We start from the raw sequence: 18,936 nt of genomic DNA on the forward strand, positions 1-18,936 counted from the left end.
CAGCAGCAGAAGGAAATGTTATTAAAAATGAGTCTGTTAGTGGGCATGGCGTGTGGATGAAGTCTTTGGGAGTTTTGGCTGCCAAATAAAGACTTTATTGTCATTCCTCCTTTCCCAAGCTCCCTCCCTCTCTCCTCTCCTCCCTCCCTCACTCCTCCCTCTTCTCTTCCCCTCCCTCCCTATGATCTGCCCCTCCCTCCCACTAAGCTAACCTCCCCACCCCAATAGGATCTGGTGGAAGAAAAGTCAGGCAAACACAGCACGCACGCACCACTGGGAGATCAGAACTTCTAGCTGGCTCTCTGCTGCCACAGCTCCGCCGAAGGGAGGGGCGGAAGACGAGGACTAAACTCACAGCTGAGAGGAGAGGAAGGCGTGTGCAGGTAAGCCCAGTCGGGAGATGAGCAGCAGACTGGGAAGAATCTTTCATCCAGTAAGTTTCCTCCTGATCTGTCCAGCTTTTACTGATCTAGTCTCTATTCTCACTCCTTCCTTCCTCCCACCTCTTTCTCCTCACAAATGTGTTCAAATTTAGTCTTCCTAATTTCTTTCCTGTAGCCTCTTCTGCTTTTCATCACTCTATGCCCCTCTATTTGCTTGCTGCAAAAGTTAAGCTTTCCTGCTACAGATGTTTGCTGTAGAACAGACAGCCACACTGCAAACAATAATTCTACATACCAGGTGTTTCCATAGAAACTGGACTCTAGAACCCATTTCTTTGCACCTTTTCTGTATTGTCACATATTGTCGAAGTCACACATATCACTCACAGGCTGCACTTTCACTACTACCACCCCACACGGGCAACCAAATGAAAACATCCTGTCCCTTCACCTCTACCTCTGCATCTAACGTGCAGAGCCAGATGTTGTCACCAGATATCAACACACACGCACACACGTTGCCTGCATCTCATCTCCTGTCCTCACATGCCTCCCCAACCATCAGAGCAAAGATAAAGCATGTCTTCCAGCTGAGATGGCAAAGCCAGAAGAAAATCTTGCATCCCACGTTCAGGCCGAATAGGGAGGTGATAAGCAAGAGCAGAAGCTGGAAGGGTTTCTCCATTATTCAGGGCTTGAATGGGTAGGAGGGAGAGAAAAGTGACTTTCCAACCTGCACAATGTCTTCTCAGCAGCTCTGAATTTGTCTCACTGGTCCAAACCACTTGGCTTTTGGAAAGAAAGAGAAGTAAGCAACCCAGTTTCCAATCCTTGAAGGTCCTAATTCCCAGCTCTGGGGCAGTTCATTTTTTTTTTCTTGCAGACAGCCAGAAAAATATTTTTCTTTAAAGCCTTTCTGAAATAATTCCAACCATTCAGGTTGGCACAAGGTCCTGTGGCAGAGGAGAAAAAAGAAAAAGACAGCAGTTTCTTCAGCAGTTGGGGAGGGGCAACTGAAGGGTGGTCCCTCTCCTGCTCCCCTGCTCATTCCATTCCATTCATAGAGAGGGTCTGTCCCAAGGCAGGCAGGGTGTAGGAGGATCAGGGATCAGGGGTCACACACACAGCTGATCTTCACAGTCACCTGAAGGCAGGAGAGGGAGGTGTGTGGAGGGCTTACTGAAAATACAGATGTTGGCTCTCACTACAGATCTGCAGAATCAAGACCCAGGAATCTTCAGGAGATTCTGATGGTCCACCAGGGCTTGAGAACATGAATCAGGCTCCTGAGAGAGAGCTTTGCTGTAATTCATGAGCCCAAGACTGGCAGTGTTAGCTGGGCAGAAGGACTATGTCCTGGAAAAGGAGCTCCAGAGTATTCCAAATAGGCCATCCGTTTTGGGGAGTGGGAGTAAACAGGGAAGAGCTCCTCTGAGCTGCCTCCCTCTCTCCTCCTTTGCAAGCACAAGCAGCCACATTTACCACAGAGGAATATTCCAGTAAGAAAGTTCCCCAAGATGGCTCCACAGGGCTGATGTTTCCTCTCACCTGCTAATTTGCCTGCCCCAGGACCCCAGGAGAATGTGCTGGGCCCTTCCCCTAACCCTTCTAAGTCCCTGCTTCTCCTGCCCAGCAGCTGCCTGTCTGGACTTTCACAGAGGGTGGGCTGAACTCGTTACTCCCTCTCCATCTCCCTGGCGGGCAACCCCGTTTATTGGGCATGTTCAAGGCTGGAAAGGGCAAAAAGCTGAGTGCACAAGGCTTGGAGAAGTCACGAATCACAGTGGAACTCTGTGGCCCGCTGAGGAAGGCAGGCTTGCGCCTTCAGACAGTGTCCCCTCACCTGTTGCAGAAAGCATGGGTGAGAAGCTGGTGAATTAGAAAGACAGAACAAGCTTTCCCTAGGTGGCTGGGGGCTTCTGGGGTCTCCTCAATTTGTTGTTTCTGAGATCCAAGTGTGATCTCACAAGCCACAAAGGGAAGGCAGTTGCTCTGTGTAGAAGAGCCAGCACCCCCAAGGATCCCTGCCTTTGAGCAGCCCCTGGGTCTGCCCTCTAGCCAGCTGGAAGGAAAGAGACCCTATTACTTTGAAATAATGTCAACAAAACCTTAACATTCACAGAACACTCACTTTGCATGTATTGACTCATTTAACCCTCAAAACAGAAAAGAAGGTGTTAGCATGCCCATTTTACAGATGAGAAAAGCAATTGCTTTGCCTACGTCTATCCAGCTAAGCATCTGAAGAACTGCAGGCTTGGGTGTCAGATCTATAACCACTCAAGGCATCAGACACACTCTCCCAGGCTTTCTTCAAGGGTTGGAGATGCTGGGGGAGCGGGGCAGAGAAGAATATGGTAGGCGGCAAGCTGTCAAAGAAGTGCCGTCTCACCCTGGTTTCTCCTCCGTTCCTCAGAATGGAAAATTTGCTCTTCTAGACTAGTGGCCTGAGGCCAGAAAATCTTCATTCTGTTTACACTTTGCCTTGTGGTAGACACTGGGGAGACAGATGGTCTCTCCATAATAGTGTTATTTTTATTTTTAGCACTTTTTGATCTGTAGTGCATTTTAAAGTTGCTAACCACACTTGTTTCTGACAACTGGGTAAGGAATACAGGTACAGGGAAGATTTTGTTATTCCCATTTTACAGATAAGAAAACTGAGGCCCAGAACAGGGTTGCATCACTAGATAATGGTGGAGGTGCAAGAATCTAGTGCACCACAGGCTCTCCTCCCACTGTTGGAGGAAGGCTCACCCTTGCATCATTTCACCTTTCCGGAAAGGGGCAGCTTGAAGTCAGCATGCCCCATACTGCCCCTGTGTTATCTCAGGACTGTATCAGCCCTAATGGGGGCCTTGAAAGGGCCTTAGACTCACTTCTCTGCTAACTCTGCTCATAAACTGGTGAAGACTATTTCATTCCCCCTGCTTCCAACTCCCTTCTGGACCACAGGAAGAGATAAAGACAGCAGGATAGCTTTTGGATATCTAGGCTGAGAACAGAAAGAAGGGAAGAAAGAGACAGGGGTGTTCCAATGTTCACAGGCACAGCTCTGGGTCTGTTTCAGTGTTCGCAGGCACCCATTCTGCACAGCACGGTAGCTCTGGGTCAAGGCATGGAGGCTTAGGGCTGACCAATTAGACAGAAGATCTGACACTTGAGAAGAATGCCCGAACCGAGTGTGGAGAACCCTGCTGCTAACCCCGCCTAGCCCTGGAAGACAAACCCAACCTCGTTCCCAGCCCAACCTCAACCTCTCCACACAAAACCAATTAGCTTTAAATAACAGCTGCTCCTAATGACAAGCCCATCAGGACCTCCACCCATCCCTGCCCTGAGTATAAATATTCCACCAGTCCTGGACTTTTACATTAAATTAATTAGATAGATAGGGAAGGGGACTATCTCACTTTCAAAATCAAGGGGTCTGTAGGGCACTGTGGCTCATACCTGTAATCCCAGCCCTTTGGGAGGCTAAGGCAGGCCGATCGCTTGAGCTCAGGGGTAAAACCAGCCTGGCCAACATGATAAAACCCCATCTCTACAGAAAAGTACATGCCTACAGTTCCAGCTACTTGGGATGCTGAGATGGGAGGATCACCTGAGCCCAGGGTGGATGAGTCTGCAGTGAGATGTGATCGTACTACTGCACTCCAGCCTGGGGGACAAAGAGAGATCTTGTCTTAAAAAAAAAAAACCAAAAACAAGGAGTCTTGAATCTGCTCTTTTATAAACAAATAAATGAATAAGTAAGCCTCTGCCACTTGCAGAGATTTTACACTTTATAGCATGCCTTCAAATGCACGATCTGGTTTGATCCTCACACAGATGAGGAGCCTGGGGTGGAGAGTCAGAGCCAGGAGCTAAGCCCAGATCCACAATCGTTGGAATTGAAAACTGAATTTAAAACTCTCTAAGGGTCTGGGTGTGGTGGCTCACTCCTGTAATCCCAGCACTTTGAAAGGCCGAGACGATCACTTGAGCTTAGGAGTTTAAGACCAGCCTGGGCAATATAGTGAGACCCCCATCTCATTTTTGTTTAAAGTGAAAAAAGAAAAAAAAAATTAAGATTCTCTTAGGAAACATTCTTAAATGTGGAGAGTGAATGTTGGGTTGGGCAAAGCAAATGCTTTTCTCTTCCATGAAGCAGCAGCTTTTCCAGAACCGATGGTGGAGAACAGAGCTGCACGCAATTGGCTGTTGTAGGTAGTCAATAAGCCTTCACTGATTGAGCAATGAGTAGAGCCCAATAGAAAGCTGTGGGAGGAGAGGTGCACTTGCAAAAGCCTTAGAAAAATTTAAAAACACATACATGGACCCAACCCAAGGAATTGTGTGATTGGACAGAAGTTTCTAGAAGGCAGGAGCATAGAGTGTGGCTCTGAGGCTTTGTAGGAGGGACTATGACCACCCATGGAGTCCAGATACCCTCAGTCTGTCACACAGATTGTGATTTCGGAGACCTAGGACATTATGGAGCACTGCCAGAGAGAATGGCCATGCTGTCAGCTGTCATGACTTCTCATCCCACCTTCCTGCAAAGCTCCAGCAGGAAGGGGCGTCACCCCATGAGAAAAGCCTTAGCAATGAATGCTATTTCCTTGAGAAGCATCCCTGCACACAGAATGGTTCTGATTCAGCCCTGGGGTTGAGAGAAGGGGAGGAGAGCCGGTTCAGTTTCCCCACATAACTTGCTCCTGGGAGCATTTCCTCGGGAACCTCCTGTTGGCTCTGGGAGGAACTTGGCTAGGCCCAGAGGTTTGGAATGTAAAAGGGTCAGAGGGCTAGGGAAAAGATAAGTTCCCTAAGGGTCTGGTGCTGCACGTGGGGTTGAGGAAGGCCTGTGTTTACTGTGGATGAGACGGTGGGGCAGCCAGCCTGCTGGGTGGAGCTGTGAGTGGCCTGCCTGCTCCTCTCACCCCTGACAATGAAGACCAGGGCTGCCCTGGCACTGAGCCAAGGAAACCCACTCCCAGCACAGGCCACAGCCACAGTACCTCACTGCTTTTGCTGGAAGCCCTGGGCAAATTGCTGCCTAGTCTCTGGCATATGCTTTCAGTGACAAAGGCAATGAAGGGATGTAGAAACCCCCCCCCACCCCAAAGAGGCTGGGAGCCTCCTTGTGAGGGGGTCTCACAGTATGAAAGATTCCTTGCTCATTTCTAGGCTTCTGGGTGATTAGAAAATAAAGAATTTATTTTTTTTTTAAATCAGGGTCACAAAACTTGAGGCTTTTAGAAATGTTTGTTTTAGAATACTGATGCTTTAACCACCCCCTTAATTTATATGCAAGATGACTATTCTGTTTTCCAGAAAATTACAGGGAAAAATGTTAATTCATAGTTCACCAATTACAAGTGATGTGGGGTTCAGCCAACAAGACTCAAGCTTAAAGTTTTGCAATTAATGCCTTCTCTTTTTAATACTTGCAATGTGTCTCTGAGAATGTTACATCCTTAACAGGAGATCAAGCCAAAAATCTCACTCCAAGATCATTTGTGATAGGAGGCCAGGGGAAATGGCCTTCCAGACCCCCTTGGAGAGGCCTTTCTTGAAAGAGGCCACCTTAGTGGAAGGTGGAGAAGCAACACAGGCTGCAAGATGGTCTCCTGCCTTCCTTCTTCCCTTCCAATACTCAGAATGCTGCATAAGCGTTCATATACACACACACAGGATAAGCGAGAGTTTGCTTATGTGCATGGGACCTGAAAAGGTGTGTATGAGAGTGGCAGACTGGGGGGGGTGGGGGGGGTCAAAGGTGTGTGTGTGTGTGTGTGTGTGTATGTATGTATGTGTGTGTGTCCCCGTACGCATAAGCTGCAGTGAGACACCCTCTACCCACCCATGGCTAAGCCCTTCTCTTTCCCATTTCTTGTCACATTCAGCTTTTCCTGAGCATCTGACCTAGAATTCAGCAGCTGGTGAGTGGCTTCTGTTGCCTTCCTTTGATCAAAGCCAGCGAGGAGCCAGGCACTGGGTCAGGGAAGAAAAGAGTCTCAGCTGACACAGGTTCAAAGGGAAGGCAGCAGAGGCAGGGTGTCTGAATCAACCCAGAGATCACAGGGTCCAGATGCAAGCTGGGGACATACTCCAGCCCAGCCTATCTCAGAGAAGCCTGCATCCCAGTGTGGCCAGACCTCGAGGCAGTGGAAAGAACACCCCAATTCTGAGGAAGAGGTGAGGAGGGCCAGCTGAAGCAATGTGCATCCACAGGAATCGTGGCTGGAGGTGTCATAGGAATAATAGCCTTGGAGAGGATATTATTCCAAATACAGGGCATCCCCTCCCAGCCTAGTCCAGGGGAGGAGACCTGTCGGGGCTGTGGCTTTCTGTCTGCAGCCATGGGTCTGTTATTTCCCCAGTTTCAATTCAACTCAAACCCTATTGGGAGGGTCACTGGGCCAATGGGAAGGAGGGCAACACCAAAACATCCTTCAGCTCCATATTTCAATGTTACCGAGGCTAGCAGGAGGTTCTTCTTGATATCCCACCTCAATACTACCAACTCCAAAGGGTATAGGAGCAGCAATACCAGACCAAAAGAAAGGAAAGTGTTTTCTGCACATCTTTCAATCCCTCCACTGTTAATTTCCCGGGAGCCTCCACATCTGGGGTGAAAGTCTTGGCATATCTCCCAATGGCAAAGAGTCAAGTGCAGGGAGTGGGGAGAGGGGTGGGGAGGCCAGAGCATCTGTGAGCCAGGGTAGATGCAAAGGTGTCGGCAGCACTTCCCTCCCTTCCCAAGATCCACACCACCTCTCCTCTGGAAGGGAGGGGACCTTGGTTTTTGTCCTGGGTCTGCTGTTAAATGGCATACTGGCCCTGGAGAGTCACTTCTTCCCTCCAGTCCTCAGTTTTTGTAAACAGTGGGGTCTGGAGTTGATTGGTGGATTTCAAACCATTTTTATCAAAGAAACATGTTCCCCCCACCCCAAATGAATGCTTTGGCTAAAACTCAATATATATAATAGGTTTTTTTAAAGGGAGCTGCTCAGGTTGGCATGGGGATGGGTTGAGGGCACCCCAGGGCCACCTCCTCAGTCTCCTCCCTACAGGGGTGCTCCACAGAAATAAAGGCAGAGTTTGAAACCACTGTGTTATGGATCTTCAAGGGCCTTTCTGGATTTAGCACCCAGGACTCTATATATGCTTTATATATCCTAACACCTCTCTTGAAGATGATTTTCTCACGCTATGAATGGGAGGACTGAGGGCCAGAGTAGTTAAGAATCTTCTCTGACAAGCCCCAGGACTCCTGACTTAGAGTCCACTGTGCTTTCTTTTTTTAAATACAGAGTTTCACTATTGTTGCCCAGGCTGGAGTGCAATCTCAGCTCACTGCAACCTCTGCCTCCCTGGTTCAAACTATTTTCTTGCCTCAGCCTCCCAAGTAGCTGGAGTTATAGGCACATACCACCACACCCAGCTAATTTTTTTGTATTTAGTAGAGACAGGGTTTTGCCATGTTGGTCAGGCTGGTCTCGAACTACTGACCCCAGGTAATCCACCCACTCTGGCCTCCCAAAGAGCTGGGATTACAGGTGTGCACCAACTTGCCTGGCCTCATATGCTTTCTATTAGCATGGCACCCCCTGTTTAGAGCAGGCTCAACATAGCAAGTGGCTAAGACAATGGGCAGGGAATCCATTGCCCCAAGCCCTTGTTACTCCCTCACCTGCTGGGGACAGGCAAACAAGGAGATGCTTCTACAGCTCCCTGAGCTCTGCTCATCTTCCCTGGAGCTCTACTTCTGCCCAACTGTGGATTGGAAAGCATAACACCTAGTGACTGAGGGCCCAAGGCTAATGATTTCCTGTGTCTCTTCCCTGCAGGTGCATCACCTGGATCATGAGGTCATCCCTCTGCTGGCTCCTCCCACTTCTCATCTTGGCCTCAGTGGCCCAAGGCCAGCCAACAAGACGACCAAGACCTGGGACTGGGCCCGGGCGCAGACCCAGACCCAGGCCCCGGCCCACACCCAGCTTTCCTCAACCTTATGAACCAGCAGAGCCAACAGACCTGCCTCCTCCCCTCCCTCCAGGCCCTCCATCCATCTTCCCTGACTGTCCGCGCGAATGCTACTGTCCCCCTGATTTCCCATCTGCCCTCTACTGTGATAGCCGCAACCTGCGCAAGGTCCCTATCATCCCACCCCGCATCCATTACCTCTATCTCCAGAACAACTTCATCACTGAGCTCCCCGTGGAGTCCTTCCAGAATGCCACAGGCCTGCGATGGATTAACCTGGACAACAACCGGATCCGCAAGATAGACCAGAGGGTGCTGGAGAAACTGCCCGGCCTAGTGTTCCTCTACATGGAGAAGAACCAGCTGGAAGAGGTCCCCTCAGCCCTGCCCCGGAACCTGGAGCAGCTGCGGCTGAGCCAGAACCACATCTCCAGAATCCCGCCTGGCGTCTTCAGCAAGCTGGAGAACCTGCTACTCCTGGATCTCCAGCACAACAGGCTGAGCGACGGCGTCTTCAAGCCCGACACCTTCCAGGGCCTCAAGAACCTCATGCAGCTCAACCTGGCCCACAACATCCTGAGAAAGATGCCGCCCAGGGTCCCCACCGCCATTCACCAGCTCTACCTGGACAGCAACAAGATTGAGAACATCCCTAACGGTTACTTCAAGAGCTTTCCCAATCTTGCCTTCATTCGACTCAACTACAATAAGCTGACAGACAGGGGACTCCCCAAGAACTCCTTTAACATCTCCAACCTGCTTGTGCTCCACCTGTCACACAACAGGATCAGCAGCATGCCCGCCATCAACAACAGGCTGGAACACCTGTACCTCAACAACAACAGCATCGAGAGTGAGTGGGCTGGGCCGGGGCAGGGCCACAGGCAAGGAGGCTGGCTTGTGTAGCGCCTCTACCCTCTCTAGGAAGTCTCAGGGTGGGGTGGTATCAAAAGCATCCACTTTGGCACTGGATTTCAACTTGTGGGCTTGCCACTTGCTACCTAGGTGACCTTGAAAAGATATTTGACCTTTCTGGGAAGTTTCCTCATCTGTAAAATGAGAATGCTAATAATAATCTTCTATTACAAAGGTGAAACGAAGATGCAGTAGAGATGTAATATGGAGACAGGACCCAGACTACCATACTGGGAGGGTCAGAGGCTTTCTTCCTCCATTCCTCCTCAGCCCCAGTTCCTTGGCAACTGGATCTATAGGTAGGGTAGTTATGGAATATACTCCTAGACATTCTGCTAAAAACAGAACAGAGACATTTAAATACGTCCTGGGCCTGCCCTCTGCAGAAACCCTGTCCCTGTGGGAGGACACTTCTTCCCAAACCTGAGCCTCGGTTTCAACTCACGGTATGCAACTGGTAAAAATGTGGCAGCCAGGAAGTAAAGGTCTGTATGCCAGTGCTTTCTCAATTTATCTGGAAGGTTGCAATGTTGAGCTACCTTTAAGGGAGAGTTTGCCTAAGTGACATTTACAGGGTTCTGGACTTGTAGTATCAGCTACAGCCCAGGAGAGGAGATTGGAAGTTGCAGTTTTGCTTCAATCAAAAATTTCAGCTCTGAGCAACAGAGTGTCAGCAGAAAGATTTAGAAGTGAAATAACATTTTCTGGTTCTTGAACAAAATCAGCCTATATTCACCCAAGGGATGCAGCAGCAGAAGGGAAGAAACGGATTGAGGGAAAAGAGCAGGACCCCTAGAATGATATTTAGGGATCTTTCAGTTTCCAAGCCAAATAATGAGAGAGAGATTATTGGTCTCTACAGTCTTGAAACAAATGGATGGGAAATAGATCCATTCACTCATTTGGGATAATTTCAAGAAGTAGGGGAGAATTTTTTTTAATCTTAGAAAAAATGTTTGGGAAAGGGGGAACACTGTCTAATTTTACTCTGGAGACAGCACGTGAAAATAAAACACATTACCTTCAGGAAGCTATAAGGCCAAAATGTAGACAGAAAAGATACCTTGATTAATAAATGGCTGCTAGGTCTCTACCAGATATGGAAGAACAGGTTGCTGGGGGATATCCCAGCCTTCTGAGGTTGAAGTCAGACTCACGCCTCACCCACATGAACCCACCCCCATCCAGCCTGTCTCCTGTGCCTTTCACAGACAGAATGGGCTCAGTGGGACCTAGGTCAGTGTGATGATTATGTTCTTCACAATGACAGTAATGTTGCCACTGCCACTGTCTTCAAACAGATTGCAAAATGCTTTTGCCAACATTCTCTCTCCCGATTACAGGTCAGGCACCATTCTTACCATTTCACAGACTGAAGAACTCAGCATCAGGGTGGCTAGGTAATGGCCCGAAGTCACAAAACTCATAAGAGAAAGCCCCTGTCTCAGGGCCCTTCTGCATCTCCAATGACAAAGGAGAAAGAGAAGGAAAAGGAAGAGGAAGACAACCACAATGAAGATGATGCCTACTCTTCCTCCTCCTCCTCCATAAATGACAAGTGAGGCAAGGCTTAGGGATAATCAAACAGTTCATTTAAACCCTGGTATGTCTGGTGCCACAGGCATCTAACAAGAGGTGATGGAGGAAATGGAATCTCAGGCCATGGACCCTTCAGAATCAGTAGGCTCATCATGTCCTTGGGGCTCTGGAGCCCTCCCTAGACCGTCTTCTCTCTTTTCATCATCCCTATTTCAGTTACCATCTTTCGCCCATCCTCATGCCTCACATCTGATTTAAAGGAAAACCTGCAGAGTAATTTTCACATCCACGTGCTGGCTTCAGATCTCACCTTACTCCATTGCTTCTCCACACTAGCCAGATTCATCTTTGTACAGCATAAACCTGAACATAGGGATCCCAAGGACCCCTCCAGACTTAACACTCCAGGAGACCATGGTTCAAGTATCCTCTTAATAATATCGTTCTCATAAAGACAGGCCTGTTCACTGCCATTCCTCAGACCGGAAATCAAAAGCCTCTTAGTGAAATACTGTTTGAGAGCCTAACTACCTCCCAGCCTACTCTCCTTAGCACACCACATTGCACTATTACTATTCCCAGATTCGGCCATATGCAGAATTTTGGCCTCCACAACTTCATTCAAACAGATTCCTCTGTCAGAACACCATCCCCTAGATCTCCACCTGTTGTAATCCTACGGATTCTTGAAGGCCCAGCTCAAAATTTACTTCCAGTTCTCTAGAGTGAACTTGCAAGAACAGTTGTTGGTCAATCCAACTTGATTCATTTTACAAATGAGTAAACTGAGCCCGGAGGTCAAGGCAGCTCATCTCTGATCACACATTCCCAAAGCCAGCCAGTTTCAGAGAGAAGTCTGCAGTCCTGGCTGTCGGGTGTCCTCCCCCTTCCCCTTCCTCATCTTGGCCGCCAGCCTCGGTCTGTCCCGATTCCTCCACCTCCATTCCCTGCTGACTTCTCTTCTTTCTCCATAGAAATCAACGGAACCCAGATTTGCCCCAACGACCTAGTAGCGTTCCATGACTTCTCCTCGGACCTGGAGAACGTGCCACACCTGCGCTACCTGCGGCTGGATGGGAACTACCTGAAGCCGCCCATCCCGCTGGACCTCATGATGTGCTTCCGCCTCCTGCAGTCCGTGGTCATCTAGGCCCTGCTCCGCCACGGATCCGATCTGACCGCACTTGAAGGCTGGGGCCCAGGCGCCTGTGCCCACCATTCGTTTTCTCTCTCTCCCTTTCTTGCTCCCAGCTTTGCCTCCCTTATCCCACCCTCGAGGCAGGGAAAAGCCTTCCATTCTGCTGCAGCCTCAGGAGCGAGACTTCCAAGGGCTCGGTTTGGTCCCACCCCGTTGAAAGACACCCAGTGCACACCCACACTCCTGGCCTTCCGTGGTTTCCCTTTGCTCCAGAAACACAGATGTGTCTAAAGACGTGGTGTCCCCTCTCTCTCCTCCCCCATCCGCCGCTCCTGGCAACTTCTGGGCCACAGACTGACTGCATCTGATCTTGGTCCTGGCTCAGCAAGCGGCCCGGAGGTAAGGTTCAGAAAGCCCCCCTGGGGACTCCTCCATCTTGGGCAGCTCTGGCTCAAAGAGGCCGAGAAACCCAGTTCTCCTTGGCCTCGGATCCCTTCCGGCAAAGCTGCTGCTCCGCCGCGCGGTTCCCCGGTACCAGACATCGCCCTGGCCCTGCTGGCCCAGGTCTCCGGGAAGGAGGAGTGAGGGAATGACGGAGGGGCTGCAGGGTCAGAGCTCCCGCGGGGGCCTGCATCTGGCCAGCTGGCCACAGGGATGTTCGGGGGCCCCTCCCGCTCCAGGGTGAACAGAGCACACGCCCTCCTGGCCGGGCCTCAGGAGGAACAGCCAAGGAGAAGAACGGCCCAAGGAACTAGGAAGCAGCCATGGGAGGAGGGCGGTTCAAGCCAGGGATGGGCCCCCGTGGCGTCGACGGGTCCTGCGGCCCCCTGGCCCAACCTCGGGCTCGGGAGCGGCGTTCACAGTGTTTGTGTGGGGGCAGGGAGGGAAGAGACAGCAGCCCCGCCCCCGCCATCTGTTCTGCATCAGTGAGCGCTGCCCGGCCACTGCCACCCCCGGGAGGCGGCTCCCGAGAAACAGAGAGGAAGGGGCGGAGCATCTGGACATCTCCACGAAGTCCCTCCATGTTTGAAAACGCGCCTCCGCCTCGGAGACAGACGCGTCGGTGCCACCTAGTGGCTGGTGAGGGTAACAGCTGGCCCGAGTCTTCCGCCAGGCCCTCTCCCTCGGGTTATTTTTGTCCGTGGAGGAGCCCCGTGGGATCCCAATATGGAAGAGCCGTGGGCCGTGTGCATGGTGTCGCTCTTCTCTAGGGTCTAAAGGGCACAATGGCCCCCAGGCTGGGGCTCATTCCCATCGTGAGTGAGCCCAGGTGAGGACATAGGCGGCTCCCGTTTGTTGTATGCCCTTTCCTGGTGGTGCCTTCTCAGTTACCGCATCTGTAAACCGAGGAGGTGGATAAAATAGATGCTCCTGGCTGGGCGTGGTGGCTCACGCCTGTAATCCCAGCATTTTGGGAGGCCGAGGCGGGCAGATTATTGCCTGAGCTGAGGAGTTCGAAACCACCCTGATCAATATGGTGAAACCCCGTCTCTACTAAGATACAAAAAAATTAGCCAAGTGTAGTGGCGCAGGCTTGTAATCCCAGCTACTGGGAGGCTGAGGCAGGAGAATCGCTTGAGCCTGGGAGGTGGAGGCTGCGGTGAGCCAAGATCATGCCACTGCACTCCAGATTGGGCGGCAGAGTGAGACTCTATCTCAAAAAAGAAAAAGAAAAAGATGCTCTTCTGAGGTCCCTCCGACGCTCATGTTCCGAATCTGCGGCTCCACACTTTAAATCATTCTCGAATACAGGACAAGTCCTAAATATTTGCCCCTTCCCTTGCAGTAATTTATTTTTTATATGGACTGTTCCTCCCCCAGAGGCTTCTCCACCCTCCATGCCTGGCCTAGGTGAGCAGCTTGGCAGGTCTTCAAGTGGAACCCGGCCCAGACAAGGCTGCCTCAACTTCACCTTTCCCCCTAACTTCCTCCAAGGGATGATGCCCCTTCTCAGCCCTCTGCATGTGTATGTTGGTGGGAGGCGCAGGGGATGGATGTTCTAGAAATGAGTAAGACACAGTGCCTACCCCCAAGTTAGGTTGCGAAAGGTTCCAGAGGTCTTTAAGAAATTGGGTCTGAAGTTAGCTGGGTCCCTAACTTCAAGAAATTCCCATGACGCTCCTTCTCACTTTTCTCTTTGGCTAATTAGGGAAAATAGAGCCCATTTCATCATAGCCTCCTTCTCCTGTGCTCCGTGACAATTGCGGCATTCATCCTAGCTGCAGCTGGTTTCTCCAAGGCTCCTGCTTAAAGTCGACATATTATTATGGCTGAAAGCAACTTGGGCCTGGATAAGCCCCGCTTCTGCATCTTATTCACAGCTTGCAACCTCAAGGTTGATGAGGCTTTCGGGGAAGAGGTCATTCCCTTGATCCTACAAACCCAGACTCGTTTAGCAGCAGGGCAATCTCCCTCATCCCACTGCCCAATCTAGAATATGTCTGCTCTCTCCATCGCTCTCTGCAGCTGTAAGCCAGAGGGGATTCAAGGTAAATTGGCTTTACAGGCTCCCCTCCCCAAACACACACACCATGTGCTGGTTTTTGTGTTTAAAAAAGCCCCCTTCTCCATGCACAAGATCATTCCCTCCAACTGTCGTCATCGACATATACAGGTGTGTATGTGTACTCTGCATGTGTAGCTCTTCTCTCTTGAAGACCGTGGTAACTTTGTGAAATAACTTCCACATTTCAACATGCTTCACAGTAGAGGAAATAAAGTAATATGAAAAACACCCTGCTTGAACTTGACAACGTGAACAGGTCAAGAATAACATTTTGAAGTCATCTTGCTGGCCGGGCACAGTGGCTTTTGTCTGTAATCCCAGCAGTTTGGGAGGCCGAGGTGGGAGGATCGCCTGAGGTCAGGAATTCAAGACCAGCCTGGCCAATATGGTGAAGCCCCTTCTCTACTAAAAATACAAAAAATTGGCTGGATGTTGTGGCACATGCCTGTAATCACAGCTACTCAGAAGGCTGAGGCAGGAGAATTGCTTGAACCCGGGGTGCAGGGAAGGGGGATAGCAACACTGCACTCCAGCCTGGGTGACAGACGGGGACTTCATCTAAAAATAAAAAGATAAAAATAAAACAAAGTCATCTTGCTACCCACCCCCTACCATTGAGCCACCATTTCCCAGCCCCAGAGCCTCTTACTTGCTTTAACAAGATGAGTGGAGAAAAGATTATATTCATAAGAAATTCCTAGGAAAGCTATTCTAAAGCCTCTTCACTCTTCCTCCTCCTCCTCTTCTTCTACTTCTTCTTCCTCTTCTTTCTTTTAATAGCGGCAGGGTCTCATTATGTTGCCCAGGCTGGTCTAGAACTCTTGGCCTCAAGCAATCCCCCACCTTGGCCTCCCAAAGTGCTGGGACTACAAGTGCGAGCCACTGTGCCCAGCTCCAAAGCCTTTCTTTGAAGAATTTCTCACAAACTCACAACCCTCATGAAAAATTAATCCTCAATTCCACAAGACTGCCCACACACAGACAAATATATATATATATATTCTTAAAGTCAGATCAGAAATCTGACAGCTGCATTTGAAATCCAAAGCATCGGGTTCTTTCAACCTGCACATACTAAATTGTTGAGGGTCTCCCAGGAGCTTGGTATAGAGGTAGAGACAGAAAGACACAAAACGGTTGCCTTTCCTGCCCAAGTAAAGCTTACAGACTAGCTGGGGAGATGCAGTGTGCACACAAAACAGTGAAAGAGCTGCCTTGAGGGCAGAGAGCATAGAGCCAGTCATCTGGAATGGTCTGAAGGCCATGCGGAAGTCCACAGAAGGGTTAGAACAGGGTGCCCCTGAATCTCTCTTCAAAGGGAAGGTTGGTTGCAGAAGTGGGGTTCATGACCCTTCCAGGCTACCCATCTTCTTTAGAATGAGAACTGCCAGGTGACTCCCTCACTGCTCCCACCTGCCTACTAGACATCTACTTTGGTTCACTTCACGAATGTTCAGTGGACACCGGCCACATGCCAGGTCCACAGCTAAGAATTCACGGATGAGTAATATACACAACATACCTTTGAGTAAGGGGAAATAAATCCATGAATGGATACCTCTATGTCTTAAGTGTTTGTAAAAATGCTGTGTATGAACAACATAGAGAAGGCTTTTACCTCTATCTATGGAAAACCAGAAACGTTCCTATCATGTGAGCTGGCTTTTAAGGGATAAATCAGATTTGACCAAGTGGAAGAAAGAAAAAAAGACACAGGCCAGGTATGGTGGCTCACACCTGTAATCCCAGCACTTTGGGAGACCAAGGTGGGTGGATCACAAGGTCAGGAGTTCAAGACCAGCCTGGCCAAAATAAAACCCCGTCTCTACTAAAAATACAAAAATTAGCTGCGTGTGGTGGCAAGTGCCTGCAATTCCAGCTACTTGGGAGGCTGAGGCATTAGAATCATTTGAGCCAGTGAGGTGGAGGAGGCTGCAGTGAGCCAAGATCGCATCATTGCACTCCAGCCTAGGTGACAGGGTGGACTCCATCTCAAAAAAAAAAAAAAAAGAAAGAAAGAAAAAAGAAAAAGTAAAAAAGACACAACCAAGATGGGAAACAGCATGAGTGAAAAGGTAGGAAGGTGTGGAGTCTACCCTGTGGGGTTTGTGTGTCTGAAACAGAGGACAGGGTCATGTTCTGGTCATGGAGTTATGTGGCTGCAAGCCCTCAGCAGGGGATATACCCCTGTCCTCCAAAACGCAGGAGGGTGCCTGAACTTCCCCACCTCTCTCTCCCTGTCCATGAAAAGGGCAACCACAGGGTTGGCTGGCCAGACTTCTGTCCATACCACCTGCCACCTCCAATTCATCAACACGCCTTGTGCCTTTCTTAATGAGAGATTAGGATTAAGACACCTCCCACACCTCCTGCTTCCTTTGCCAGGCTCTCGGGGAGCTGGGCTGCCTGGAACAACAGTCTGGGTTAGCCGTTTACTCCCCAGGTCACCTGTACGCATCTGTGAACAGCCCCTTATATTCTTGAGAACAAGAGCGTGGGACCTGCGAGCTTGGGAAAGCAGAGTAGAAGTTTGGGAAAGGGTCTAGGATGTGAGCCTGTGTCCGGATGTGGCTCCTGGCAGGAGTAGGGGAGCAGGTGTGTATGCATTGGGAGGAACAGTGGTGGGATGCAGCAATCAAGCAGGGATGGCAGGACTGTGTGTGTCACTGGGAAAGCAGGGAGGGAGAGTGGGAGCAGGTGGCAGGGAGAGTCAATGAACACTTGCATTTCCATTTCTCCCAGGAATAAATGTGTGGGGTGGGAGGAGGGATGCACCTAGGCTGGCTGTGGGGGCGGAGGGCCTCTGGCTGCAAAGCCCAGGCTGTGGAGAGAAGATGGAGGCACACAACCTGCCAAATGTGCCATCTGCCTCCCAGGCGCCCTCCCTGATCCAGGCCTATCTTTTCCTCCACCCAGCAGAGCCTCTGATGGCGTCTCTCCCCAGGTCGGGAGCTGCAGGGGTACAGGAACAGACTCTTCTCTGATGACCAGGCTCTTGGGCTGGGGGAAGCCCCCTCTCACACCAGCTGGTGCCCAGGAACACAGCCAGCCAAGTGCTGGCCTCTGGGCCAGGCTATTAGATCTGCCTCTTCACCTGGAGTGCCAGGGCAAAGATGAGTTCTGCCAAGCCATCTGCTCTGAGGGCCTGGAAACACGTGAACTCAGGACTCCTGGGAAGAAGGTGGGGATGGGGAGGGTCATATGAACTAAAGAAAACTCACTGACCTGAGAGTCAAAAAGTCTAGGCATTGGCCCTGGCTCTGTGTGACTGAGGGCAAGCCACCTCACCTCGGGGCCTCACTTTCCTCATTTATACCACAGGGATTTGGACTAGATCTTTAGGGGGCCTCACAGCTGGAATTCAGTATCTGGTCAGTGGGAAGGAGTAGGGAACAAGGAGTGTCACTGAGAAACCGGGGTGGGCACCAGGGCACAGGCTGCCAGAAGCTGGGAAAAGGCCACTTAGCTACCCCACCCTCTGCCTTGGACTTGCTCAGCAGCCTGCTCGAGGCAGCAAGGAAACGGAAGCGTTTCCGGATTTGTGCCGTTGGCCCTCTGGGTCTGTGGGTTCCACATCCATGGATTCAACCAACCGCAGATTGAAAATATTCAGAAAAAAATGTTTTTCACAAAGTTCCAAAAAAGCAAAACTTGAATTTGCTGTGTGCCAGTACTATGTGGAATCCACATGAATGGCATGAGGTGTAAGAGTCGCATATAGTGTTATAGGCAATCTAGAGATGATTTAAAGTACCCGGAGGATGTGTATAGGTTATTTGCAAATTCACCGTATATAAAAGACCTCAGCATATGTGGATTTGGTATCCACGGGGCATTCAGAACCAATCCCCCATGGTTACTGAGGAATGACTGTACATCTGTGAGGGTGGGGGAGAGGATGCTTCCCAGGCCCCCAAAGACCCAACACAATGTCTTCTGGTGTTGATGATCCTTTCTAGGCCCATCTCCCAATTTCCATTTGCTTTCTTCCTAACAGATTTAGAGAATTTCCCATATCCTCATGATCATTATCTGTGAACTGGAAGTTGGCTTTCAAATCCTGAGTCATCCCCCGTACCCCTTCTCTTTTAGCCATCTAGGCCTTCAGCTCCTGCCTCTGGTGATTTTGTTCAGTTATAGTCTCTATCCTGGGGCTCTGGGTGGGACTGGGGGTAGGGGTGAAGGGCCTCAGTTCCACCTCTTTTTACCTTTGTATTCTGGCTACTCTCTGGCTGGAGAAAGAAGCTGGAATGAGAAACTGTCTCTTCACATCCTCCTACTCCAGGTTTCTCTGAGGGCTCAGAATCTGAGGGATGGGGCCCCTTCCTTGGGGGATGGCACTGCCTGTTCCTCAAAAATGTGGCCTTATCAGGAGGGTAGTCCAGGAAGAGAAAGAAGGAGCTGACAGAGTAAGAGGAGAGACACAGCAGAAGCTGGAGTGGGGGTGAAGTGGAAGGTGGGGGGAAAATTCCCTTTTGTCAAAC

General features: G+C 50.2%; 1 protein-coding gene across 3 annotated transcripts; it reads left to right on the forward strand.

Moving 5' to 3' along the window:
• The first annotated feature begins 236 nt into the window (after nucleotides 1–236).
• On the forward strand, nucleotides 237–14,680 carry PRELP (proline and arginine rich end leucine rich repeat protein). Of its 3 annotated transcripts, none has more exons than XM_054247992.2 (4): nucleotides 237–383; nucleotides 6,272–6,563; nucleotides 8,219–9,207; nucleotides 11,783–14,680. In XM_054247992.2, exons 2-4 carry the CDS (start codon nucleotides 6,457–6,459, stop codon nucleotides 11,956–11,958), a joined length of 1,272 nt encoding a protein of 423 aa, XP_054103967.1. In that variant the 5' UTR covers nucleotides 237–383; nucleotides 6,272–6,456; the 3' UTR covers nucleotides 11,959–14,680. The 3 variants fall into 3 exon arrangements, with proteins under 3 accessions (XP_054103967.1, XP_035136531.1, XP_078212554.1); XM_035280640.3 differs by having other exon boundaries at nucleotides 6,272–6,307; XM_078356428.1 differs by lacking the exon at nucleotides 6,272–6,563.
• The last annotated feature ends 4,256 nt before the right edge of the window (nucleotides 14,681–18,936 follow it).

The sequence above is a fragment of the Callithrix jacchus genome, chromosome 19, assembly GCF_049354715.1.
Source record: "Callithrix jacchus isolate 240 chromosome 19, calJac240_pri, whole genome shotgun sequence".
Lineage (NCBI taxonomy): Eukaryota > Metazoa > Chordata > Mammalia > Primates > Cebidae > Callithrix > Callithrix jacchus.